Source organism: Myotis lucifugus, unplaced genomic scaffold, assembly GCF_000147115.1.
Source record: "Myotis lucifugus unplaced genomic scaffold, Myoluc2.0 scaffold_8, whole genome shotgun sequence".
Lineage (NCBI taxonomy): Eukaryota > Metazoa > Chordata > Mammalia > Chiroptera > Vespertilionidae > Myotis > Myotis lucifugus.
Window position 1 is genome coordinate 355,460 of NW_005871056.1, and position 27,767 is coordinate 383,226.

General features: G+C 38.7%; 2 protein-coding genes across 7 annotated transcripts in view; one reads left to right on the forward strand and one right to left on the reverse strand.

The window, feature by feature from the left end:
• Positions 1-1,239: 1,239 nt before the first annotated feature.
• Positions 1,240-17,603, forward strand: PP2D1 (protein phosphatase 2C like domain containing 1). The gene is made up of 4 exons (XM_023749255.1): positions 1,240-1,274; positions 5,176-5,228; positions 5,345-6,475; positions 16,798-17,603. The coding sequence occupies exons 1-4, from the start codon at positions 1,240-1,242 to the stop codon at positions 17,601-17,603; spliced, it is 2,025 nt and encodes a 674-aa protein (XP_023605023.1).
• Positions 17,604-17,809: 206 nt separating this feature from the next.
• The window catches only part of RAB5A (RAB5A, member RAS oncogene family), a 32,169-nt gene continuing 22,211 nt past the window's right edge, over positions 17,810-27,767 (reverse strand). Inside the window, exons 3-7 of one of the 6 annotated variants that reach the window (XM_023749447.1) lie at positions 26,464-26,615; positions 26,022-26,144; positions 24,259-24,352; positions 21,842-21,865; positions 19,113-19,238 (exon numbers count right to left, since the gene is read on the reverse strand). In XM_023749447.1, coding sequence (XP_023605215.1) covers positions 21,843-21,865; positions 24,259-24,352; positions 26,022-26,144; positions 26,464-26,615 — 392 coding nt within the window. In that variant the 3' untranslated portion in view covers positions 19,113-19,238; position 21,842. Of the gene's footprint in view, positions 19,239-21,701; positions 21,866-24,258; positions 24,353-26,021; positions 26,145-26,463; positions 26,616-27,767 lie in introns of those variants that run through there. The other 5 variants (XM_006083653.3, XM_023749451.1, XM_023749450.1 and 2 more) reach the window with 5 other exon arrangements.

The window sequence follows — 27,767 nt, forward strand, 5'->3', positions numbered from 1 at the left end:
GTGCTCCCAAATTCCTTTCTTGGCCAACTCTAACCTGGAACCACATAGGGAAGGGTTTCTGGGAAATTTGGTTTCCAGCCTGCCCAAGCTAATGGTGGGGTTAGATTCTGGAGGAAAGGTAGTAAATTCTACTCGGACGTGTTGACTTTGAATTGACTGTGATACACCCCCATGGAGATTCCAGTAAGCACTTGAGGTTGTCTAAATGTCTCCAATGTGCCAGAAAGCTGATTTAGGACTCCAGTTCTAATCTAACCTGGGGTGAGAGAGTGGAAGGCAGCTCCAGATTAAGAACCTACAGACTGAAGGTATTGGCCAGGAGTGAAGGCAGGCTCAAGAAACAAGAAGTCCAGCCCTAGCCGGCTTGGCTCAGTGGATAGAGCATTAGCCTTCGGACTGAAGGGTCCCAGGTTCAATTACGGCCAAGGGCACATGCCTGGGTTGCAGGCTTGATCCCCAGTAGGGGGCGTGCAGGAGGCAGCAATCAATGATCCTTTCTCGTCATTGATGTTTCTATCTCTCTGTCTTTCTCCCTTCCTCTCTGATATCAATAAAGAAATATATCAAAGAAAAAGAAAAATGTCTATAACTTTCAGGTAGGGACTTGGAACAGCAAGATGGATTGGGCAGTCTTATAGGGAAGGTGGGAGAGATGGCCTGAGACACCCTGAGAGATATGTCAGTGGGAAGGCAATTTGTATATTAAGAAGAGCCTCTCCAGGCCAGAAGGTCACAGTTCAATTCCTGGTCAGGGCACATGCATGGGTTGCAGGCTGGATCCCAGCAGGGGACATGCAGGAGGCCGCCAGTTAATGATTTTCTCTCATCGTTGATGTTTCTATCTCTCTCTTCCTCTCTGAAATCAATAAATGAAAAAAGGAGGAGGAGGCGGAGGAGGAGAAGGGCCTCCTGGAATCACTATTTTGAAAGTACCACAACTTAGAAGAAGAAAAAAACAACACGAAAATTTACTTGATAGTCACTCTGCTTATTTCGTTTTTATCTCATTATGCAGACATAATGAATAATCCTTCTTTCAGAAATTCGAAGAGTAGTTTGTTAATACACTTTGTGACCCAACTGCTTAACTCATAAAGTGAGTTCTGACTGAGGTTCTAGGTGATGTGGTAAACATTCCAACATCAATTCAGTGGAGCCCACACCATTGCCATCACCTGTCCATTATTACCACTGCATCACCACCCAAGTTGGAGGAATAGAAGCTAGGGAAAAGTAACAATGGTAACGAAGGAAGTGAAAATGAGTCCTTTCAGGTAAACTTCATTTTTACTGAGTAACAAATGTAATCAATGAACAATTATATTTGCAATATTCTTTTACCTTCACTTTCTTTTTTAAAAAATATATTTTATTGATTTTTTTACAGAGAGGAAGGGAGAGGGATAGAAACACCGATGAGAGAGAAACATCAATCAGCTGCCTCCTGCACACTCCCTACTGGGTGTGTGCCCGCAACCAACCAAGGTATATGCCCTCGACCAGAATCGAACCTGGGACCCTTGAGTCCGCAGGCTGACGCTCTATCCCGGTTAGGGCTACCTTCACTTTCTTAGTAATCAAATAAACCTAGGCTCCCTGTTAGACTGTGTACATGAAACAGGGATATCTTCCTTTGATTACCTTATGCAAAACAGGGCTTCCATTCCTCTCTGTACTCTGAACCTATATTTTTCAAAACAGTACTTACCTCTATCTGATATATGTTTACATGTATCCTTTATTTATTTTCTGTCTCTCATATCAGAATATGAGCATCTTCTCAGTCCATGCCTATTTTGTTCACTCCTGTACCCTCAGAAAAGAAAACAGTACCTGGAATATTGCAGACACTCAAGAAATTGTTGAATGAATGAATGAACATATAAATGACACATTATAGTCTAAGAATGAATCCATGTGAGAGATAAACGTATAATGGCTATCCTTTATATGCTGAAAAATAAAGTTCTGATATAAAAGTTTGAGTTGAGGTAAAAAAAAATAATATTAGGGCCTGGCTGGCATGGCTCAGTGGTTGAGTGTCAGCCTATGAACCAGGTGGTCACGGTTCAATTCCTGGTCAGGGTACATGCCCAGGTTGCAGGTTCAATCCCTCGTGGGGGGTGTGCAGGAAACAGCCAATCAATGATTCTCTCATCATTGATGTTTCTATCTCTCTCTCCCTCTTCCTTCCTCTCTAAAGTCAATAAAAATACATTTAAAAAAATAGTATTAGGCCCTAGCTGGTTTGGCTCAGTGGATAGAGCGTCAGCCTGTGGACTCAAGGGTCCCAGGTTCGATTCCGGTCAAGGGCATGTACCTTGGTTGTGAGCACATCCCCAGTAGGGAGTGTGCAGAAGGCAGCTGATTGATGATTCTCTCTCATTGATGTTTCTAACTCTCTATCCCTCTCCCTTCTTCTCTGTAAAAAATCAATAAAATATATTTAAAAAAATAATATTAGGATGTCTTATATATTGCTCCAGCAGTTCATCAAGAATCAGGAAAAAAATGGTATCATTTACTTGCATATCTCCAAATAATGGCAATTAAAATATTTAATATACATTTTGGTCAGAAGAGCTTAAAAGCTTGCCAGCTTCCATTCTCTTCCCCTGCTTCTCTACTTACCTTTCCATTCCTTTGCTAGGTCTTCTTCCTGCTGCTATGAACTGGTATTTCCCTGGGATTTATTTTGGACATCTTCCTGATTTCTCTCAATTGTGAGTTTTTCTAGGTCAGCTTCTTATGTGTCCTAATGCCATTCCTGGCTAGATCTAGGGTTAGGCCACTGGTAGGTACTGTCATGGGACAGTCCTAAGCTCCACCTGACCTGTTTAATCCTTTGTATGATCATCTGGACAGCACTTCAAATCTTGCCCCTGTAGCTTCAAAGGCGGGACACAAGCCATCTGTGCACTTCTGTACCATGCACAGTAGCTGGTAGTGATTAAAGAAGTGAATGGATGCTGATCAAATTTGTTGATGAGACTGAAGTATTTGAATATAATTTGGGGATTGGCTTTAAATTTCTCCAGAAAATTAAAGAAATAGAATAAAATAAAATAAAGTGGAGAACTCAGATAAAATAAGTGAAAAACATTGATAATAGTTAAAACTGGTGATGGGTATATGGGAGCTTATTTTATTCTTCTCTCAATTTTTATGTAATTTCAAAATTTTACATAAAAATTTTTCATTGATTAGGCAGAGCCAGGGAGGCTCACTAATATACTGATATTTCTACTTTGTATCCTTCTGCATTGAACTTAAAAAATGATTATGCATGGTATGCCCAGATTTCAGGATCCCCAAGAAACCACACCAGGGAGCCAGCCGAGTCCAATGAAAAAGCATAAGAGTCTTTATTCAAGCTAGCTTGAACTCCCCCCACACTCGCCGATGCAGCGGCAAGCGGCAGAGAGAGAGAGAGAGAGAGAGAGAGAAAGAGAGAGAGAGCTCTGTGGGGAGAGGGGTTTTATAGGGGGGTTGGAGTAAGGGGAGGAGAAAGGACTGTGGGCCCTGCTGATTGGCCAGGCGCAAGATGGTGTCTTGTTACACAGGATGTGGTCATATCTATGGCACGCACTTCCCTTGATTATCATTGGTTAGTTTAAAGAAATCCTAGGTGTGGCTAGCAGAGGTTTGGGCTTCCGGGAAGAAGGTCCTTGCTGAGCACATGGCTGCTGCCCAAAATGGAGGATTCGGGGCAAGATGGAGAGCGTAGCCCTCGCCCTGGGGCAAGATGGAGGGCATAGCACTCGCCCTTTCATGCATTGCTTTTATTAAATGTTTAAAATATATTCCTAGCCCTAACTGGTTTGGATCAGTGGATAGAGCATCAGCCTGCGGATTGAAAGGCCCCAGGTTCGATTCCGGTCAAGGGCATGTACCTTGGTTGAGGGCACATCCCCAGTAAGAGGTGTGCAGGAGGCTGCTGATCGATGTTTCTCTCATTGATGTTTCTAACTCTCTATCCCTCTCCCTTCCTCTCTGTAAAAAAAAAATCAATTATATATATATATATTTCTATTGATTTCAGAGAAGAAGGGAGAAGGAAAGAAACATTGATGATGAGAGACAATTAGTGATCAGCTGCCTCCTGCACACCCCCTATTGGGGATGTGCCCACAACCAAGGTATATGCCCTTGACTGGAATCGAACCTGGGACCTTTGAGTCTGCAGGCCGACGCTCTATCCACTGAGCCAAACAGGTTAGGGCTCATTTCTTTTTTTAGCATATCATTTTAAAAATATATTTTTATTGATTTGAGAGAGAGCGAGAGCGAGAGAGAGAGAGAGAGAGAGAGAGAGAGAGAGAAATTGATGTGAGAAACATGGATTGGCCACCTCCTGCTGCATGTTCCCTATTGGGGAATGAACCAGCAACCCAGACATGTGCTCTGACTGTGAATCAAACCAGCGACCTTTCACTGCATGGGAGGATCCTCAACCAACTGAGCCACACCAGCCAGAGCTAAATGGGCTCATTTCTTATCTCAGCCATCAACATTCTTAAATACCTGTTATGATGCCTAGAATGCTTTAAGTCCCTATGGGCTCTAGGCATTATTTTTGTAGGCCCTACTCTTCATCATATCTAATACATTAAATGTACTCATATCAAATATAATTTATGTATGAATTGAGTTGAAGTTATCTAATTTTCAAAATGCCACATTTCATAAGCATTTAAAGCTACTATCTTTGATGTTTCAGAGTTTAAAATATTTTATAGCCAAAGCATTTTTTTTTCAGGTCTCTAACATTTCCATAGGCCCTTGCAAAGATTCCATGCCCTAGGAATTGTGCATAAAATGGATAAAAATGTCCCCATGTGCTGAATACTGTTCTAGATGCTTCTGATAGGAAGGTGTCAGCTCTCCAGAAATTTATCCTCCAGCTCCACAGCTTTCTTTCCTTTCCTCAGCCCGTACCTCTTTCCCATTGTGGTCCTAAAAAATTCTGTTCTTACCATCAGTCTGGTTTTGGCATCTCCCATTCATTTTTTTGCAAACCCTTTAATTAGGACAAAAGTGTTTGTAAGCAAAACAAAATAGAGTATGAAAGTAAGTATGCTCATATTTTGAAATCAAATTCCTAAGTCTTAAGTACGTACCTCCAGATGCCTGGGATTAAATATTGTGCTGATTTCTCTGAGTATTTGTTCTTAGATGTCAAGCTGACTCTGTGGAGATTTTGCCTAATTTTATTCAGTCGCACACAGGTCAATCACCAATTTGTTCAATATTTCCTATGTGTGTGGTTTGGTGTTTTTTTGTTTTTTGGAAATCACAGAAAGATGCATCAATATTCAATCCTAGGTCTAGATAAAATCCTGAGGAACCAAAGTAAATTGCAAAGATAAGGGTCTGCATCATTCCTGGCACATAAATATCTTTCCTCCTGCTTGCAGAATATTTTGGAGAGTGATGAAATGGAATATGAAAAAATATGATTCAGAAGAGGAATTCCTAGTGTTATGGAGAAGAAAGCATTTTAGAAGGAAGGAGGAAAGACCATCATGTTATGCTGCAGACCAGCAAGAGCAGCAGCTCCGCGATCAAGCGATCACAATCCCCTGTTCCATATGCAAGAAGGAAATTGACCTAACTGGATTTTTCCTACACAAAAGGCAACATGAAGCTCTAGCCGCACTGGGTCTTGAATGGAAGAGGGGAATGAAACCAACACACTCAGCGATTTCTAGTAAGAGAAAGTTTACCATTACTAAACTACTGACATCTTCTACATATTCTGAAAAAGGCCTAGACAGCATGAATAATGCTTTAGAACTACTTTGGAAGAAACAAATACCAGCGTACTATAAGATTATGGACAACATTCCCAACAGTTCCATCTATTCACAAAAAATCCGCCATCTATTAATTAAAGGAGCAGCCATTTGCAATGACAAGAATTCTACGTGGAAAGTGCACATGAATGATAGATTTACTGTCGTGAATCATTTTGGCAGTAAACCGAATGTGTGTTTCTTCGGTTTGTTTGATGGGCATCATGGTCCATCAGCAGCAGACTTCACATCCAAGGAACTCCCAGTTTTACTTCTCCATCAGCTTTCCGGATTTGATCCATCCTACCAAATGACCCCCGAAGAGCAAAAATTAATCAATTCCTTCCACACGGTGTTTAGGGAAGAGTACATCGCTCTAGAAAGCCTCTTCTCTGTAAGCAAACAAACAACAGAATCATGGTGTGAGCATGAGAGCATACACAAAGCCTTTGCCAAAGCATTTTGGAGAATGGATAGGCTTTTACGTCTTGGAAGGCAAGAAGTATCCAGGGTTCGATGGAGTGGCTGTTCTGCAGTTGCCTGTATATTGGAAGGCAAAATCACAAGTTCCCATGACAAGAAGAATCAGAGACCCACTGACCATGATGGTTTGCCAGAGAAGTTACCTTCTCAGAACTTGCCACAAATAATTTCTGGAGAACTACATATTGCATACACTGGTAGGTACACTGAAGTGCCAGGTTATACCTTAACCTTTTTTTTTTTTTTTAATTCCTGGCAGCAAGACCTCTTATGCTTCCAGAATTATTTAGTGACTTATTAATGCCTAATATTGCATTGACCAATTAAGAAATGACCAATAACCAGTTTAAATGCAGATGACAGGCACACAAATCATTGTAATTCTTTTCTGTTTATTTTTTAAATATATTAATATTGATTTCACAGAGGAAGGGAGAGGGAGAAATAGACGTATCAGTGATGAGAGGGAATTGTTGATTGGCTGCTTTCTGCATGTCTCACACTGGGGATCAAGCCCGCAACCTAGGCATGTGCCCTGACTGGGAATCGAATCATGACTTCCTGGTTCATAGGTCAATGCTCAACCACTGAGCCACACCGGTTGTGCAATTGTAATTCTTTTCCAAGGAGGCACATATATGAAATAATGTCACCAAAACATTAAACTTTCTAAGTGGGCAGCAATACAGCAGTTAATAAAGGCAAAGCAAATACATTACATTTGTTAAGTTCTGAGTGAAACAAAAAACGTTTCTCACACTCCTTTTTCAGAAGAATGGAAAATACTTTGACTATTGTTAGTATAATTGTTCAGTTGGTATATTGGTCATTTATTCTGATAACTAATACATTTGCAATAGGCCACTCCTGTGCTCACTGGCCAAGTAACATCCATTTCATCTCAGAGAAAACAATAGTGCATGCCTCAATTTTATGGCATGTTTTCTCAAATATTTACTGTATTCTTTTACTTTTATTTCAGGAAGCCATTCTTTTGACATTTGGTGCTAAAGTTCCAGTTTAGGAGCTTGCCGAAAGGAAAAGCACAGGAGTAAAACCATTTTAGTGAAGTGAATCTGAGTTACAATGCAGTTTCATGAGATGTTCAGGATTCCACCACCCCATTCATGGATATAATTATTATTGATAGAGTCTGCTTGTTAAATACTAAAGAATTTCTCATTTAGCCTTACAAAACCCTGATATCTAACTGCTGGGTTTTTTAATTTAAAATATATATTTGATGACCCTGTGGTTTGGCTCGGTGGATAGAGCATCGGCCTGCGTGTGGACCGAAGGGTCCAGGTTTGATTCCGGTCAAGGGCACATGCCCAGGTTTCGGGCTCCATCCCCAGCAGGGGGCGTGCAGGAGGCAACCAATCAATGATTCTCATCATTGACGTTTCTCTCTATCCCTATATTAAACAAACAAACAAACAAACAAAAAACACATCTAAATGCACAGCATTAAAAAAAATATATTTGCCCTGGCTGGTTTGGTTCAGTGGATAGAGCATTGGCTTGTGGGCTGAAGGGTCCTGGGTTTGATTTCAGTCAAGGGCACATGCCGGGATTGCAGGCTCGATCCCCAATGCGGGGCATGCAGGAGGCAGCCAATCAATGATGCTCTCTCATCATTGATGTTTCTCTTCCCTCTCCCTTCCTCTGTGAAATCAATAAAAAATATATTAAAATATATATTTGATGTATAACATTGGTGCAAGTTTAAGGTATATAATATGTTAATGTGGTACACTTATATATTGTAATATGGTTGCCATTGTAGCAATAATTAACACCTGTATCACATTGCATAACTATTTCTTTTTAGTGGTTGGAAATAATTAAGGTCTAGTCTCTCAACAAGTCTGATGACTATAATGCAATACTGTTTTCTCCATTCCCTATACTGTGCATTAGATCTCTAGGACTTATTTACCACTCGTTCCAAGTTTGTACCCTTAGGTATCTGTTCTTTCCCCCACCCCCTATATCTAAGTTTTGTTAACCCACTTGTCCAGATGAGAAAATGGAAGCTTGGCGAAGTGAGATCATTTGTTCAAGGTCTCAGAGGTAATAGAATGGAAATAATTCTGCCTCTGGAGGGGATTGCTTCCAGAGGCTGAGGAGGCTGGACCTCAGTGACAGAGATGGCTCTGAAGTAGGGCCAGATAATCACAAAGACCATTACAATGTCAAGGTCCTGGAAGTCAGCCTGTTTCTGATCTAGTTCTGGTTCTGAGCCCCAAATGAGGAGAACTCCAGATTAAGCAACACCAAGAACCAAGTGCAGTGCCAATTTCCTCGAAGTCATTGTCATTTCTCAGGCTCCACCCTGAGATTCCAAAGTGCTTCAGAGTAGGCCTCCTTCATCGGGCAGAGAGTTTTTAGATTTCAGATCCAAGTGAGAACTGTCCCATATTCCTGGACTTGGGACCTTTATTAGAAAATATCATTAGATATCAGGGTTCTTGCAAAATTAAAGGAAAAATTAAGAGATAGTCAAGTAGATAAGATCATTAAATGTCTAGTTTACTATATGGCTAATTTTGAGGCTTATATATAATTGTGTTACACTGTTTTACTTAGGCATCCTTGATTTTAACAGAAACAAAAACATAGGAAAAACATTCAACTTGTGAAAGGGAGGTCATAACTTACACTACAGAAGTGTTCCTAAAAGAAGATAATTGATAAAAAATTTATTCTGCATCAAGGTGTCTGGAAAGAAGATAATTTAAATGGACTATAAAAAAATAAATGTTCACATAAATTTATTAAGAACATATTTTTTATTTTATAAAACAAGATCTACAATTGTAGCAAGGGAATTCATTTTCCTTGTTTGAAATTAGTAAAATACCAGTGTCATCACAACTCTGGAATTAAAATAAAAACACCTCACTTTATAATGAAACGTGAGGGCAATGAAGCCATTAAATAACTGATTTTGTACGTGTGAAAAAAGATACTTCCCAACTGATATTCCTGATTTTTTTATTCTTATCACTTCTCATTTATAATTCATTTTATAATTTTTCTTGATGCTTTTAAAATTTACTTTATTCCTCATAGGTTTATGAAGTATTTCAAGATCAGCTTATCAATTTCCCAAAAATATCTACCTGATATTTTGAGATTGTGTTGATTCTGCACAATTTGAGTATTGTCATTTTATCAATGTATATTATATGCAACATCTTTTTTTGTTTAAGCATTCAATTATTTTTAAAATAGATTTCAGTAAGACAAATTGATATACCAGGTGTCCCCAAGAATGTATACACACTTTGAATAATTATAAAGACAGTGTTTATTAAAATACATTTCATTTTCAAAATGAAATAGAATCAGCTGTTAAAGTGTGTATACATTTTTTGGGGGACGCCCTGTGTTTTAGATTCCTTCTGCTTGAAAAACTTTTTAAAAAATTTATATTTTTATATATTTCAGAGAAGGGAGAGGGAGAAACTGAAACATCAGTGATGAGAGAGAATCATTGAAGGGCCATCTCCATGCCCCACACTGGGGATCAAGCCCGCAACCTGGGTATGTGCCCTGACTGGGAATCAAACCATGACCTCCTGGTTCATAGGTTGACACTCAATCACTGATCCATGCCGGTTGGGCCTGCTTGAAAAACTTTTAATAGTTTTTGTAATGTCTTCTGGTGATAAATTCTAAGACTCTATTTACATTTTTGTTTTTCAAAGATGTATTTATTTGGCATAGAATTCTAGATTGACAGGTTTTTTTCTTTTCAGTGTTATGACTAGGGCTTATTTTTCTTCTCACTGTCTTCTGGCTTACACCCCCCCCCCTTTTTTTTTTTGCTGTGAAGGTATTTTATTTTTTCTCTGAGTCTTCTTTCTTTTTTCCTTAACTCCTTCACCTTTTTTACCCAGACTCCCAACCCACCTCCTCTCTGATAGCTATATGTTGCTGGTTTATTATGTTCATTATATCCCACATATAAGTGAAATCACATGGTAGCTGTCTTTATCTGACTGGGTTATTTCACTTAGCATAATACTCTCCAGGTTCCTCACCCATAAAAGGCAAGCTTTCCTTCTTCTTTATGGCTGAATAGTATTTCATTCTGTAAATGTACCACAGCTTTTTTATCCACTCATCTACTGATGGGCACTTGGTCTGTTTCAAAATCTTGGCTATTGTAAATAACGCTGCAGTGAACATAGGGGTGCATATATTCTTTTGAATTGTTTCAGGTTCTTTGGATATATTCCCAGGAGTGGAATTGCTGGGTCTTTATGGCTTGCATTATTTATGAGAAATCTTCTATTATCACCATTCCTGTCTATATATCTTTCCCTTCCCTGCCTGATGGTTTAAAGGTTTTATCATTGGTTTTAAGCAAAATTGTAATGTACCTCAAATTTTTTCTCCTTAGTTTTCTCCTCTCCTTAAGGAACTTCAAGTATGTACTTTAGGCCAATTGAAATTGTCCAAAATCTCCATAATGTTCTTTAGATTTTATTAGTTTTCAAAATCACCATTTTCTTCTTCTGCAACATCTAATTTGCCATTAATCACATCCATTGTATTTTTTAATATATATTTTTAGTGATTTCCGAGAGAAAGGGAGAGGGAGAGATATCAATGATGAGAATCACTGATCAGCTGCCTTCTGCACACACCCCCACACCAGGGAATTGAGCCCGCAACCCGGGCATGTGCCCTTGACTGGAATTGAACCCCAGGACCCTTCAGTCTGCATGCTGACGCTCTATCTACTGACCCAACGCAGCTAGGGATGTTTTTCCATTGATTTTTAGAGTGAAAAAGAGAGATAAAGACTGAGAGAAATATCGATGTAACACAACGATTGGTTGCCTCCTGCATATGCTCTGACCAGGGCCCGGCTCAGGAGCCTGCAACTGAGGTATGTGCCCTTAAGCCAATGGTTCTCAACCTTGGCTGCACATTAGAATCACCTGGGAATCTTTTTAAAATCCTGATTTCTGGGCCTCATCCTCCGGAAATTCTGTTGCTTTGTTGCTAATGTTGTGGCCCCACCCCATAACAAAGAATTTCTGGAGGATGAGGCCCAGAAATCAGGATTTAAAAAAGATTCCCTGGTGATTCTAATGTGCAGCCAAGGTTGAGAAGTGTTGCCTTAAACAGACCTTTGGTCCTTAGGCCAACGCTCTATCCACTGAGCCAAAATGACTAGGGTGTATTTTTCATTTTTAACATTGTATTTTTATTTATTTAATCTTCACCCAAGCCAAAACTGGTTTGGCTCAGTGGATAGAGCGTCGGCCTGTGGACTGAAGGGTCCCAGGTTCGATTCCGGTCAAGGGCATGTACCTTGGTTGTGGGCACATCCCCAGTAGATGTGCAGGAGGCAGCTGATCGATGTTTCTCTCTCATCGATGTTTCTATCGCTCTCCCCTCCTCTCTGTAAAAAATCAATAAAATATATTTAAAAAAAAATCTTCACCCAATGTTTTTATTGATTTTAAAGAGGAAGAGAAATATCAATATGAGAGAAACATCAATTGGCTGCCTCTCTCAAACTGGAAATTGAACCCACAATTTGGGTACGTGCCCTGACTAGGAATTGAACCCGCCACCTTTCAGGGTACAGAATGACACTCCAACCAACTGAGCCACACTGGCCAGGGCTAACATTTTATTTTTCATCTTTACAAGTTGCATTTAAAAAATTACCTTCCATGTCTGTACTCAACTTTTTATTTTATTTTTTAAATATATTTTATTGATTTTTTACAGAGAGGAAGGGAGGAGAGGGATAGAGAGTTAGAAACATCGATGAGAGAAAGAAACATCTATCAGCTGCCTCTTGCACACCCCCTACTGGGGATGTGCCTGCAACCAAGGTACATGCCCTTGACCGGAATCGAATCTGGGACCTTTCAGTCTGCAGGCTGACGCTCTATCCACTGAGTCAAACCGGTTAGGGTTGTACTTAACTTTTTAAACATATGGTATTGTTATAACTTTTAATGTTCTTGTCTACTAATCCCAACATCTGTGTCAGTTGTTTTATTTTTTTTTAAATTGTGGGTAGTTTTTTTCTGCTTATTTGCATGCCCCGTGATCTTGTTTCCTATCACAAGTTCTGGAGTCCAGAAACCTAAAATTAAGGTGTTGACAAGCCACACTTCCTCTGAAGCCTCTAAGGCAGTGGTTCTCAAACTGTGGGTCGAGACCCCTTTGGGGGTCACCTAAGATCATCGGAAAACACATATATAATTACATATTCTTTTTGTGATTAATCACTATACTTTCATTATGTTCAATTTGTAACAATGAAATTGGGGGTCACAACAATATGAGGAATTGTATTAAAGGGTCGAGGCATTAGGAAGGTTGAGAACCACTGCTCTAAGGGAAAATGCTTGCCTCTTTCAGCTTCTAGTGGCTAGAGCAGCCGTGGGCAAACTACGGCCCGCGGGCCGGATCCGGCCCGTTTGAAATGAATAAAACTAAAAAAAAAAAAAAAAAAAAAAAAAAAAAGACCGTACCCTTTTATGTAATGATGTTTACTTTGAATTTATATTAGTTCACACAAACACTCCATCCATGCTTTTGTTCTGGCCCTCCGGTCCAGTTTAAGAACCCATTGTAGCCCTCGAGTCAAAAAGTTTGCCCACCCCTGGGCTAGAGGCACTGCTTGGCCCAAGGCTGCAAAACTCCAACCTTTGCTTCCATTTTCCCATGGCTTTTTACTCTTCTGGTATCTTATAAGGATACTGTTCTTTGGATTTAGGACCAACTTGGTGGTGGGTCACATACATACAAACCTGATTCTGAGAACACACCCAACAAATACTTGACAGATAGTTGACTGATGTGTAAAATATTATCTGTCTCCAGTTTTACAATGGTGAACATGAGTTTCATGCACACACATTTTACATAATGAAGCAGGGGACCTTTCGAATACCCAGGGAAAAGTAGCTCCACATCATGATGTCCTCCCATATAAATTCAGCCTCTTTGGCCAAAATGAAGAGTCCTTAACAAAAACTAGACATAGATTGTTTCCCTAACATCATTTACATGCACTTCTGTTATGCTTCCATTTTAGGTACACTTCATGTGTTTCAATTTCCTTAGCTTATGCTATTTTTCAATTGCTTTTTCTTTTCCCAATAACTATTTCTTCATTTCCCCAGTTATTGCTCCCTATTCCCTTAAGCCTATAATTCTACTTCATAAGAGACTTTCTTGCAATTTTTAAATAAATGGTTCTGATATGTAGCTTCATCTCAATTTTTTTTTTGGATAGGCTCTTTGTGTTCTCTGAAGAGGAAAGCAGGCAAAGGAAAAACCTTTATCAAGTGTCTACTTATTAAAAGTACCTTCTTACCCTAGCTGGTATGGCTTAGTGGATAGAGTCTCAGCCTTCAGACTGAAGGGCCCCAGGTTCGATTCCCATCAAGGGCACAAGTCTGGGTTGCAGGCTCCTTCCCCAGTAGGGGGCGTGCAGGAGGGAGCCAATCAGATTCTTTCTCATCGTTGTTTCTCTCTCCCTCTCCTTTCCTCTCTGAAATATCTATATATACGTACCTTCTTGAATCCTCACAATAGCATTGACAAAAAACTGCAGGTGGAAAACTGTTAGCTAAATAAAGTGACTTAATGAATGTCACACTAAGTGGGACTCAAGTTTAAGTGTGTCAGGCCCCCAAGTCTTTCCACTTCCCCATGCTGTTTCTTCTAAACAAGCCATCTTTTTATCCCAGGGCACTCCTACATCCTAGGTATGTTTCCTTTTCTTACCACTACCTAAGTTTTCTTCCTCTTTTCTCCAGTTCTTCCTTAAAACTTTCCTGTTATCTTCAACAATAAGTAGCCTGGCTTTATCTGAAAAAAATCTTGATCTTGACCATTCAGATATAGAATTCCTTTTGGGCCGAAACCGGTTTGGCTCAGTGGATAGAGCGTCGGCCTGCAGACTGAAGGGTCCCAGGTTCGATTCCGGTCAAGGGCATGTACCTGGGTTGCGGGCACATCCCCAGTGGGAGATGTGCAGGAGGCAGCTGATGTTTCTCTCTCATCGATGTTTCTAACTCTCTCTCTCTCCCTTCCTCTCTGTAAAAAATCAATAAAATATATATAAAAAAATTCCTTTTGGAATTCCAAGGTCACTCTGAGTTTACAGAAATACTTTTCCTTTTCACAAGTCAAAGATAACCCAGCAATCGCAGGAGGCAGTTACATCACAGCCCTCTATCTATGGAATACCTTGCCTGATGATACAAGATATCTTAAAAAGGCTTAAGTAACATCTCAAAGCAGTTCTTCTTAATCCCTATATGATTAATCCCCCTAAACATGATGCTCTCCCAGTAATCCTGTTCCATTTTTGTTCCGATAACATTTTCTGAATGGCACAATCTTTCCAGCTACTAAAAAAATTATCTTTATGTCTAAGACTTTGAATTCTTAATTTATAATCAGATTCATTAAAATTTTTGTGTAAGTCTTCATTATATTCACTGCTAATTCTCATATCCTTCAAACAATGTTACAGGGCCTTTTCTTGAAAGCCAATCTGTCCCCCCTTTTATACTGTCATGATTTGCTTCTCCCTTCAGTTTTGCAGATACATGGACATACAGTGCTATTTTAAAATCTTCCTCATTTTCCATCTTCCTTGGGGCTTTTTGTTCATTATTCTATTCTTTTAGCTTTAACAGTCAACTGCTTTCAACAACCCCATTTGCAGCTGACAGCATATGCAACCTAAGGTCCAAGAAATAAAACAACCCTGCACACCTAAGTAGAATAATCAGCAGCAAAGACATGTTATTATAAAATATTAATAAACCCTACTACAGCCGTAACCGGTTTGGCTCAGTGGATAGAGCGTCAGCCTGCGGACTGAAAGGTCCCAGGTTCGATTCCGGTCAAGGGCATGTACCTTGGTTGCGGGCACATCCCCAGTGGGGGGTGTGCAGGAGGCAGCTGATCGATGTTTCTAACTCTCTATTCCTCTCCCTTCCTCTCTGTGAAAAATCAATAAAATATATTAAAAAAAAAAACCCCTATTACAAAATACCCCTACTAAAAAAAACCCTACTAATCCTGCTATTAGGATTATCATTTATACAGTTCTTAGGTTTCTAAAACATTTTCCATATACATCTTCATCTTTTGGTCCCATTAACTCAAGATGTTTTAACAATTCCCATTATGTAAACGAGGCAATAAGCTCAGTCTATGCCAGATATCAATTCTTCACTACTTATACTCTGTCCAATCATACTAGATTGTGGACCTCTGCCTCCTGAAAGGTAAATTCATTTACTTAAAAAAAAACCCGAGGGATTCCTGGCCAGTGTGGCCCAGCTGATTGGAGAGCTGTCCCGTACACCAAAAGGTCACAGGTTTGATTCCTGGTCAGGGTGGGTACTGGAGGCAACCGATCAGTTTCTCTCTCTCTCCCTTCCCTCTAAAATCAGCTAAAAACATATTCTCAGGTGAGAATTAAAAAAAAATTAAAAAAAAAGAATTACACTTGAACCCCTGCAGCAACAAAGTTCTGATTTCAGCTCCATGTATGAAATCAGAATATCCTATTGTAGATTTTCATTATTCCAGGAATTCATTCTCAAAACATCATTAATCCCATCTCAGAATAATTTAAAAACTCTTATAAATTCCATAAAGAAAAACTGCCTATGCCTGAATATACAATTGTGTCCCTAAAAACATGGGGAAAATCAATTTTCCTAACAAACCTTTTAATAAATCAAAAAAAGTATTGGTAATACAACCATCCCTCTATCTGTTTAGTGCACTGTTTATTTTCTTAAGATTTCAATGGTGCACACATAACAGGTTCATCTGAATGATGAACAAACTATAATCAACTTTTAGGATTTCAGTTTATAATCAAAGGGTTTAATGGCTATTATCCATTTAATACATTAATAACACATATTTTTTTTTCTTCATAAGGCTGTGATTTAATTTCTTTTTAGCCACACACATCAGGAACCTAACAAGACTGACATTAACAGTCATATTCTAATTTTTTTCATCACCCATACCTACCTGTATTTTAGTTTTTAACATTACTAGTTATAAAATCAGCAAATTCCACTTTTAAAAAAAATCAAAATTTGTTTTTAAACAAAAGGCATTTATTTAAACATTTAGAAATGTCTGCTCTATGGAATATATATTGGTTATAAAAAAGTTCAACTTTTGGCTCTACAAAGTAAGTAACATTTGGAAGTGGTTTCATAAAACATTTGATTTTTCAGAGTCTGGAATTTTAGTTTTTTAAATACTAAATGCAGTATTTTAACACTAAATTGCTTTAAAAGTAGGAATAAACGGGCCTCTCAGTTTGAATGACTGTAAATCATCCAGAGATACCAATTTTTACATTTAAAAATACTTTAAAATGGCTTACTTTGTTTATGCATCGAAACACAGAATTACTAAAGTTAACAGCATACTTTGATACAGTTGGTTATTAAGTCTCTAGGATCAACTTTCTCTAATCATCTTTTAGGTAATGTACAAGCACTCTTATGCAGAAATGGGAAAGGCTTTCGCCTAACCAAAGAACACACTCTGAGAAGCAAAAAGGAAAAAAGAAGAGTACTTCAGAATGGAGCGGTAGTTAGTTCAAATGAACCATATGGACTCCTAGAAGGGCAAGTAAAAACCACAAGAGGACTTGGATTTCATGGAAATCCCAAACTGAAAAAATTCATTATCCCGGTACCTCAAACTATGTCTGTCCCTATAGATGACTTATGTCAATTCCTTATCTTAGCTACTAATGGACTCTGGGAAGTTCTGGATAAAAAGGAAGTCACTGCATTGGCAATAACAATGTTTCAAATGTATGAAGATACACACTCTTCAAACATCCGAAAAAAATCATCATCCAAAAAGCCTCTGTTACTCCCAATCAATGAATCAAACGCTACTGAATCAAAAAGTGATACCCACACATTGTTTCAGCGTAAATCTGAAGAATGTGTGTCAAGTACAAATTCAAAAGAAAATTTGTCTGATGTAAAATATTCTAAATATTTCACTCGTGGTCCTAAAAATACACAAACATTTCTACCAGAAATGACTAATTGTGATACCTGCAGTGAGAAAGCAACTGACAGGCCAACCCATGTAGACAGTGTGCCAAAAGATTCAAGTGGAAAAGAAACAATATGCACCAAGGATTTCTATGAAGCGGCAGCTGAGTATATCAGCCATGGACTTGTACATGCTGCTTTAGTGGCTGGCTCCAGAGACAACATTACAGTTATGGTAATACTTCTCAATGGAAGTGAATGTCAGTTTCCGAAATGAAAGATAAAGTTCTGATTATCCAGAATACAAAAATATGAAGACTCTTCAACTCTTCAATGAACCAGGTATTAGGATAATACATCAATATCACACAAATCATTTTTAAGAATGTAGTAAAGAAAACATAAAGGCAGATTTTTGAGTTACATAATACCATTTATATATGTTCACTGCTCCCATTGAAAAAAAAAGAGAAAAACCAGTACTTGCTTTTTATACCACTTTATTCCCAACCTGAGCACCTCAATATAAAACTAAACACTGGTGAACTGTTTTCCTTACTAATTTTGAATTACTGTAAATGTACAAGTTCTGCTAGCAGTTCAACACTTAAATAGATTAAAATCATCTCTGACACATGGTAGATTTCATATAATGAAAATACCTAAAACAATTAGTGCAATATACTGAATTGATCAAAAGAAACAAACTTTGGAAAATAAGGCTGCAAGATTATTACTAACATATCGCAATACTTATGCTACAAATTACTGGTACATTGGTTATTACGGTTCTGAAGCCCCTTCCTTTGAAAGGGGGCAAGAAGGAAAAAATTAGCTGTTTTAGTAACTGTACATTTTGTATGCTTTTAAGCAACTCTTAAATATTACAGAAGAGGAACATATGAAGACTACAGTGCAGTACCCTATTTACAGTACAGCTGAAGATCGAATTTAAAATAATCAAGTCTGAATGTACATAATTGTTAGTGCATTGACTATATTATGCCCAAAGGGAACAAAGCCCTGGACCTCCATGCCCCTAAACAAAACCGATAAAATGGCCTGCAGTGATTAAACAGAAATCACAGACACCTGGTTTGTCTCACTTTTGTTGAAGAGCTCACCTTTGAAGGGAACACTACCCATTAAGATGCATTTTATCAGTTTTCATATTCCTAAAACAAGATGAGGTTACAATTGGCTTTTTTTTTTTTACCCCATTTAAAAAAATAACAGGACTGGCTACAATTTAGATGCCACTACTGTTCATTCCACCCCCCGCCCCCCCATATGTGGGACTGTTTTCTTGTGGCTAATTTGTTTAAATGTGGAATGTACACTTTAAATACGGATACTAAGAGAAATTACTGGCTGCCCTAAATACTATAGCTAAGCATAAATATCTTTAGAACCTTCTAAAAAAAAAAAAAAAGAGTGTTTCTGAAAGGCTCAAATTAAGTTCGAAATCTTTCTTAGAACTGGCTGGTTAACTGTGGGTTCAGATAGTCATTTGCCTATATCCCTGGTGATGAGAAATGATTCCCCCTAACCTTCCAAGGAAACAAGTATACACAGCTCTCATTTCCCCCTTCAACTGCTGAAACATTAGTTAGAGGGTCACATGCATGTCATTAAAAATTAAGTTCAAAACACTTAAAATAATTCTGTATTAGAAACTTGACTCTATCATAAGTCTCTTCTTTTTGGAAGTCATACTGAGCTGGTTAAATGCTCCAATTCCACGGTTATTACATTTAGGAAGCAGAAGACTATTCCAGCTAGTTCAAACTGGAGGCTTAGTTACTACAACACTGACTCCTGGTTGGCTGTGTGGGTTCAGTAAGGTCTACTCCTCTTCCCCTGGCAGAATTTGCTCCTGGATTCTGTGGTTCATTCTTTGGCAACTTTTTAGCTGAGAAATAAAGTATTAAAATAAAACACAATTAGAATATTCATACTAGAATATTAATCTGCTTACTGATAATCTTCCTTTCTAATTAGATTACCCCAAAGTGTCACATAACCATATGTTTATTCTTTTCAAATGTTTATTGAGTATCCACTAAGTATCAAAACATTAGTCACTCGGTCCTGATGGAGTTTAGTGAGTTGATGGAAGGATAAAATGGGGACCAGTTGCTGACACACAATTAAAACTTAACACTTCTTCCAAGAGCTGTCATCCCACCCTTGGGGCCTCTGCTGGGAAAACGGAATCAAGTCTCAAACAACGCCTTTTTAATTGTATCTCTAGTATTATAGATGTAGGGCAGTACTGTATCATACCTCTGTGAATGTAAAATAGGGGGAGCTCTGCTCAGCCACAAGCCAGGCTGACGGATGCCAGTACAGTGGTGGTGGTGGGAGCCTCTCCTGCCTCCTCAGCAGCGCTAAGGATGTCCGACTGCAGCTAGGCCTGCTCCCCACTGGCAAGTGGACATCCCCTGAGAGCTCCTGGGCTGCCAGAGGGATGTCTGACTGCCAGCTTAGGCCCAATCCCCCCAGGGGGAGCGGGCCTAAGCCAGCAGATGGACATCCCAAGAGGGATCCCAGACTGTGAGAGGGCACAGGCCGGGCTGAGGGACCCCCCACCCCGAGTGCACAAATTTTTGTGCACGGGGCCTCTAGTGTGTGTGTGTGTGTGTGTGTGTGTGTGTGTGTGTGTATAATTTGAATTGTTGGAAACTTTAGCTGTGCTGTCAACTTTGGAAAAACTATCCCAGTTGTACTGTGTTGGGTTGGCATTGTACAGAAATTAACAGCCATATTGGTCTAGAAACATTCAACATAATTTTTTCCATTTGTACAGGGGTAACGCACTGTATTAAATATGTAAGATCTTAATCTACATGGGTTTGATTACAGAAACTAATAAAGTATTCTCTAAATAAAAAAAAATAAAAAAACTTAACACTAAAGCTATATGAAATCTTTATGTAGATTCACCTACCAATACCAGAAAAGGTGTACTTTATTTCAAAATCATTAACACCTCTATTATTTAAAGAAAATCTGTTAAAATTGACAGCCAATCTACACTAATAAAAGACAAAGATGCTAATTGACCGTACCTTCGCTACGCCCACCAGCCAATCAGAAGAGTATGCAAATTAACCCAACAAAGATGGCCATTAAATTTGCATACTGTAGGCTAGTGGGGCAGGGCCTCACCATCCGCTGCCTGCCCCAACTGCGGGATTGAGCCTGCTGTGTGCGACCCGGGGAGGTGGGCAGGCACCGCAGGATCGGGCCTGCCATCTGCCACCCGGGAGCGGGCCTAAGCCAGGAGGTGATTTTCTCCTGAGGGGTCCCAGACTGTGAGAGGGAACAGGTCGGGCTGAGGGACACCCCCCTCCCCCAGCCAGTGCACAAATTTTTGTGCACCGGGCCTAAACCTAAGCGACCAGTTGGTATGACACACACTGACCACCAGGGGGCAGACACACAACACAGGAGCTGCCCCCTGGTGGTCAGTGTGCTCCCACAGTGGGAGCACTGCTCAGCTGACCGACAGGACAGGTGCCAAATGCTGGGCTCAGGATCATGGTGGGCGAGCTGCAGTGACGGTAGGTGCAGCGGGGCCGGGATGAGTGGGAGCCGTGCGGCGCTGGCCCCTCCCCAACCACCTACTGCTTTGCACACTACTACATCCCTCAGGGGATGTTAGACTTCCGATTTTGGCCTATCCCTGCAGGCCCCACTGAGGGACCCCACCAGTGCACAAATCTGTGTACTGGGCCTCTAGTAAGGTTTGTAAAGTTCAGCTTCTATCAATGTTCTTTGGACTGCTACAAGCACATTTTGGAATAAGTTAGGATATAAACAAATAGCATTACCATCACCCCAGAACTTGTCCTCTGCTGTGCAATCTAATTATTACCAAATTATAACAGATCACACCTATTTTCTTCCTACCTTGCACAGATTTTACCCTTCAAATATCTACCGTTTTCCTTTCTTGTAACTGAGTAAGAATACTAATGTGATTCACAAGTAATTCTACTTAATGCAAGTGCTGCTCTCTCAAAAACCATTTCCCAATTTTGAGACAGATGAGCATGGCTTGCCTCATTTGAACAAAGCCCCTGAACCAGCAGTTATGGCTTTAGCTCTGCTATACTCGGTACAATGCTGTTCTCTGTAGCACTGCACCTGCTGATTAGATGTCAGCTGCTTGGAATCTGAAGATCCTTATATGCTGGGTTCATGAAATAATAAAACGTCTCTAAGAGTACAGATTGTAAGGGTAGCTAGACACACTGGTCTCTATCAACCTTGGGGATGGACTACTATGGTAAGACTCTAACTTAATCTTAGCTTTGGCTAAGCTTACACAAAAGTTAAACATGCTCTACTTCAAAATCTGAACGCCTAATTGTGTCTTGGATCTTCTATCCTTTATTTGTTGTAATATTCCACATCAGCATTAATAATCTCTAGAATTCTAGATGCTGGGCTGGGCAATGGATCGGGAAACCAGGAACATCAAGGTTTGGGAAGAAAAGCCATCATCACCTTAGGGTACTTCTCTAGGAACTGCTGTATAGATGGTAGGGTAAATGATAATAAAACAATACATTTCCAGTCAGCTGTATTCACAAAGCTTCATAGGACAAAGAGTAGGCTACCATTATAAATTTTATTATAATTATGTCAAGTTAGGTTTCTGACTGAGTGACCATTTTCACTTTAGCAGGGCTTCCTGTAATTAGATATGAGTGAAATCAGGAGGCTGAAGGAAATAAACCAGAATGGTTAATTTTTACTGTGATGATAAACCAAAACATATTTTGGGGATTTCAAAAGAAGCTGTCTCCTGCCCTAACTGGTTTGGCTCAGTGGATAGAGTGTCGGCCTGCGGACTCAGGGGTCCCAGGTTCGATTCTGGTCAAGGGCATGTACCTTGGCTGTGGGCACATCCCCAGTAGGGAGTTGCAGGAGGCAGCTGAACGATGTTTCTCTCTCATCGATGTTTCTAACTCTCTATCCCTCTCCCTTCCTCTCTGTAAAAAAAAAAAAAAATCAATAAAATATATATTTCAAAAGAAGCTGTCTCCTATCTTATATCTTACTGAATGTCAACCAAAGTGAAACTGGTACTATCTGTTTTGTACATAGATAACCAGCTTACCAATCTGTCCCTAAATTGATTAGGATTGTGAGAAAAGAAAAATTCTAGATCAAGTTAATGAAAATGAACAAGAAGCCACTCAAGACCTTATAAAATTAAAAGCAGATGATAAATTTATTTTAAACTCTTCCACGAGGTAAGTGTACTCCCTTTGGGAAGTCACCAAAGTAAAAATATGAGTGTACTGTGTGATTTAAGCTATAATCTGGTAAAAGAAATGGGCTTTCCATTTCTTTCAAGGAAAGAAACATTCTAATTTCAGAACAGTAATCGAAAGTTCTACTATGTAGGCTACTTTCTGACTGGAAAAATGACCTTACTAGTACTTCTAAATAAAAAATAAAAATTAAATAAATTAAATTAAGACTCCTCTGGTAGTCCCGTTCCCCCCACCCCCCCCACCCCCCTGTAGTCTTAATACCATCAGAAAACTTTAAAGTTCAGCCTGATTTAAAGGACTTATTATTTTGTTTTCTTTTAACTTTCCAGATGTGGTTCAGGGTGTCACCCATCCCATTTATAAGAAGAGCGTATCGTCCACAATCCTTCACAACTGTGCTGGCTAGCATTTCCCTAATAAATACGAGCCTGAGTTTCTCAGGAAAATATTTTACACAGCAAACAGTTTTTTCTAAATGAGCCACCATTAAACTCTTTCCCTTAGTTCCAGTTATTATGACAGTACTTGCAACTTTTACTGAGTTTTTTTTTAAGCTCTTAAATGGTTCATTGGTATGACTTCAATATAAAAGAGTATTTCTTATTTGGGGATAGGAATGCGGACACTCAGTTAGTGATCATTGCTATTTAATAAAAGATGTTATGGGACAAGAAGAGTGCTGGCACATGAATAGAGTGGAGGCAGAAAATTGTGAGAGCCACCTAAGTAGACCCTTCCCATAGAATCTGCACCTTAAAACTAATGGAAGTAGGTTAAAGTCAATAGAAATACTTTTATTTTTGTTATAGACAGAAAGAAACTTCCTTATTACTATTCCAACTTCATTACTCCAACAATGGTAGAATAGCAATCATCACCAGTTTAAAGTACCTTAAAGGAAAGGTAAGAGTGCTGCATAGGATCGAATGATCATTGAGGTCACATAAAGCATAGATGGTGTTTTGTTTTTCCTCTTTCTCTCTGTGTCTCATGCTTTGAAACTTTATTACAATATCTGCATTAAAAAATACGGCTCTAAGTTTATTACCTTTTATTTAAAAAGTATAACCTAATAGAAAAACACACACTTTATCCTCAGTGAAATCTTTAGAAAATCTATTACCGCAAAGTCCAGGCTTCCATAGTTTCAGAAGAAACTATGCTTAAAGTATTACAACCTAATAGATAATAATCTCTCCAATTTGACAATATTACTAAGTAATGAATGTTTGGTCAAAAGGATCTAAAATAGTTGTAGAATCAATTAAAAAAAAAAAAAGAAGGAAAATTGAAGAATTTTTTAAAAAGAAGAGCCAAACTAGCCCTGGCTCAGTTTGGTTGGGCATTGGTCATCTCGGGTACCAAAAAGAATGCCAGTTTAATTCCTGGCCAGGGCACATGCCCAGGTTGCAGTCTCGATCCCTGGCAGGGAGCATGCAGGAGGCAGCTGACAGATGTTATACTCTCACATCGACGTTTTGATTTTTTTTTCTCTCCCTTCCCCTCTCTCTAAAAACCAATTAAAAAAAAAAACATAGAAAATTTTAAAAATAAAAATATTTTTAAAATAGAGTCAAACGAAAAATGTTCCAGTATAATTTGTTTTGCCTATATTTGTAGTTTGAAAAAAGTTCATCTTACCTATTGCCATGAATATTTCATTTACATTCATTGATGTTTTAGCTGATGTCTCCATGAATAATAAACTGTTGTCATCTGCATAGGACTGTGCTTCCTGTTTATAGAACAAATAAGAGGCTTCCTTATTACTACTCCAACTTAATTACCTACAACCAATAATTACTAGGTAAAAGTAAAACAAAGATAATGACATTGTGTAATTTTCTTTTTGCCTTAACTTGCACTATCCCAGCCTGATTAATCTGGTCTCACATTAAATCTGCTTTCCAGCCCTTGCCAGTGTGGCTCAGTTGGAAACACTAAAATGCTTTGGGTTCGATTCTGGTCAGGGAACATACATAGGCTTCAAGTTTGATCCCTGTTGGTGCGCCTACTGGAAGGCAACAACTGATCGATGTTTCTCTCTCTCTCCCCCCACCCCCTCCTCTCTAAAATCAATGTGTGTCCTCAGGTGACAATTAAGTAAATAAGTAAAAATAAAGTCCTTTAAATCTGCTTTCTAGAGCGGGAAAATTTTATCCTATTCTAAATATAAAATTTTCTTTGATCTCAATGGCAATTTTTTTTTTTTAACAGCAAAGGTGGAAATTTATTGAAGAACAAGTACACACTCTCATGTGGGGAGGGGGAAAGAGTACCCTCAATGGCAAATTTTACTTATGCTCATCATTTGCAATAAAGTCAAAGGGAAACCAAATATATAATACTGCCTTCAACCACTAAAAGGCACTCTGATATTTAATCTAAATGAGTTTTGTAAGTAACATTTTAAATTTGAATATATTATGAACCATTCCTTTGAAAATTGTTACTATTCTACATTTTTGTCATGCTTTACAGTTTACATGTATTATTGCCTTTGATCCTCACAGCTGTTGTAAAGAGCAACCAATTATCTTTCCCATTTGACCAAGAAAAAAAATGAGGTAATAAGGTTCCTTTGAACTATAATGTGATAGAACCACTTTTGACTATAATTTACATGCTCTATCTACCACTCTATGCTAGGGAGTAATATATGATACCATACCTGACATGGTTGTCACCAGAACCAAATGAACTCTGTATGCTCAGCTTCACACCTAATGATGTAAGAACCATTACTTCCCTTTCTCCATATCTAGCCATCACCGAAAAAGAAAAATTCCCTTCACTGATGTTGTACATATAATGGCCACAACCAAACTTCTCTAGTAGAGAAGCTGACAAACAAGAGAGCAGAAGTTTTAAAATATCTACTTAAAGATATTTGCTTTATTTTAAAAGATTGTACTTTCTCTATTTTATAGCAGGGACCATTCCTAAATAGCTCTATTTGATAACATACAAACTGGATTTTTTGAGCCTTTTTTTTAAGGCCCCTTTAAGAACAACCACATGAGTGTAGGTTATGTGTACCACAAGTGTGTGGGTATATCTGGGTATGTATATGTGTGTTGATATATATATTATTAAATAAACAGGAAAAGGTTAGGAAGGGTAGGGTGCAATCGGCTTTTGCTTATTTCTGCACTATTTGCAAAAAATTACTTTGTAATTGTTTAGGTCAACAAAATCTGAATCTATCTATATATATTACAATTATGTAAAGACATTAAAAGATTCAGGTTTATCATGAGGAGCATTTTATTACAAACAGTACATCACATGTGTTCAATACATTTTATTTACATGGTTTTAAAATTATAACTATAATTCAAGTATGGATACAGAAGAATTTACAATAAATATGTGTCTTCAAATATAAGTTAAATTCAACATACCTGGAAATCAACAGCTCTTTTATTTGCAAGGTCAGCCTTGTTTCCTGATAAAGCTATTACAATGTTAGGACTGGCTTGCCTCTGAAGTTCTTTAACCCAATTTTTGGCTCTGGCAAAGGACTCCTGGGAAACAAACAAAAAAACCCCAACTACTTTCAGGCACAGGATCAAAAAATGGCCAGGGAGAGTCTTTGTGAGACAAGGCTTTAAAGACTGTTCAAAGTGACGCTGGGAAAGAAATTCTTAGGCCCTTTGAATTATTTAAGATACTTTCATCTTTTTTTTTTTTTTTAAATCAACTTTTCTAATTCAAAAGCTTTATGGAGAAATGTCATGCTTGGCTATAAAAAAAGATTTAAAAAGATCTTATCTCTAATCAAAATTCTAAATATCAGAAACGGACATTCAAACTAGTTCCATGATATTATGCATTTCTACTTACCTCATTTGTGATGTCATACACAACTATGGCTGCTTGTGCTCCTCTGTAGTACATTGGTGCTAGGCTATGGTATCGCTCTTGACCAGCTGTATCCCATATTTCAAACTTTACTGTTGTGTCATCAAGACACACAGTTTGCGTTAGAAAAGCAGCTGAAAGAAGAAAATGTCTGCAGTAAGTTTATCATTTCCCCCCCTAAAATTTTCATAATACAGAAAACACCCGAAAACCTGATATATTATTGCGTACCCAGTTAACAGTGGCTTTAAATACTTGTAAGATCTGTGCTTCATAGCTGAATATATGTGCTTACATATAAGAACTTTATAAAATCAGCTTGAAAGTCTCTTCTACATTAAGTTTACTGTAATAAATAAGCGTAATACATTTCTTAAAGTGTCTGACAAACTGTAACTTTAAAACTGTAAAACATGTTGACCACTGTCACCCCAATAAATTTAATAAAAACAAACAAACTAAAAAACAATTCAAGAAATACATTTATTAATATTCTTGAAAATGGGAGGGGGGAAATCAGCATACCTGTAACTATCATATATATTGCCAAACTATAGCCCCCCGGCTCCATTCTCCTGGTTATTAATGGTATACTCTAGGGCAGTGGTCGGCAAACTCATTAGTCAACAGAGCCAAATATCAACAGTACAACGATTGAAATTTTTTTTGAGAGCCAAATTTTTTAAACTTAAACTATATAGGTAGGTACATTGTTATTAACTTAATTAGGGTACTCCTAAGCTGGCCTTTGCTAAAAAAGTCCTCAGTCTGAGGTACGTTCGCTGAGGTCAGCCCCTTCCAACTCTCCCATCCACACTCATCTTGTATACTTGTTTCAGAGTTGGATGGGAGAGTTGGAAGGGGTCGACCTCAGCGAACATACCTCAAAACAATGTAGCCTGCGCCTCGTCTTCCATCTCCCGACAGACCGACACCCCCCACTTCTAACGCCACTTCTTCAAAATAGACTCGCCCAGGCCGAAAACCGACTTCCGCACATGGGCCACAAAGTTTCAATCGCACTGTACGTGCGTGCCCGCACGTGGTATTTTGTGGAAGAGCCACAATCAAGGGGCCAAAGAGCCGCGTGTGGCTCTCGAGCTGCGGTTTGCCGACCTCTGCTCTAGGGATTTACCCAGTTCATTACCACTAAATTAATATTTTTGTTATATTATTCCTTTAAAACATTGACATCTTGATTTTATAATCATTAGCTCAAGCTACACTTAATTTGCTAAACATAGTTTCAATATTAACTCCTAGCTCTTTCATTACTTGCCATGAAC

Excerpts from the sequence above, each read along its gene's own strand:
- PP2D1 (XM_023749255.1), top strand. The coding sequence starts at position 1,240 with ATGGTAACGAAGGAAGTGAAAATGAGTCCTTTCAG. Across the intron at positions 5,229-5,344 it reads TTTTATTCAGTCGCACACAG|GAACCAAAGTAAATTGCAAA; the intron begins GTCAATCACCAA and ends TAAAATCCTGAG. Across the intron at positions 6,476-16,797 it reads ACTACATATTGCATACACTG|GTAATGTACAAGCACTCTTA; the intron begins GTAGGTACACTG and ends ATCATCTTTTAG.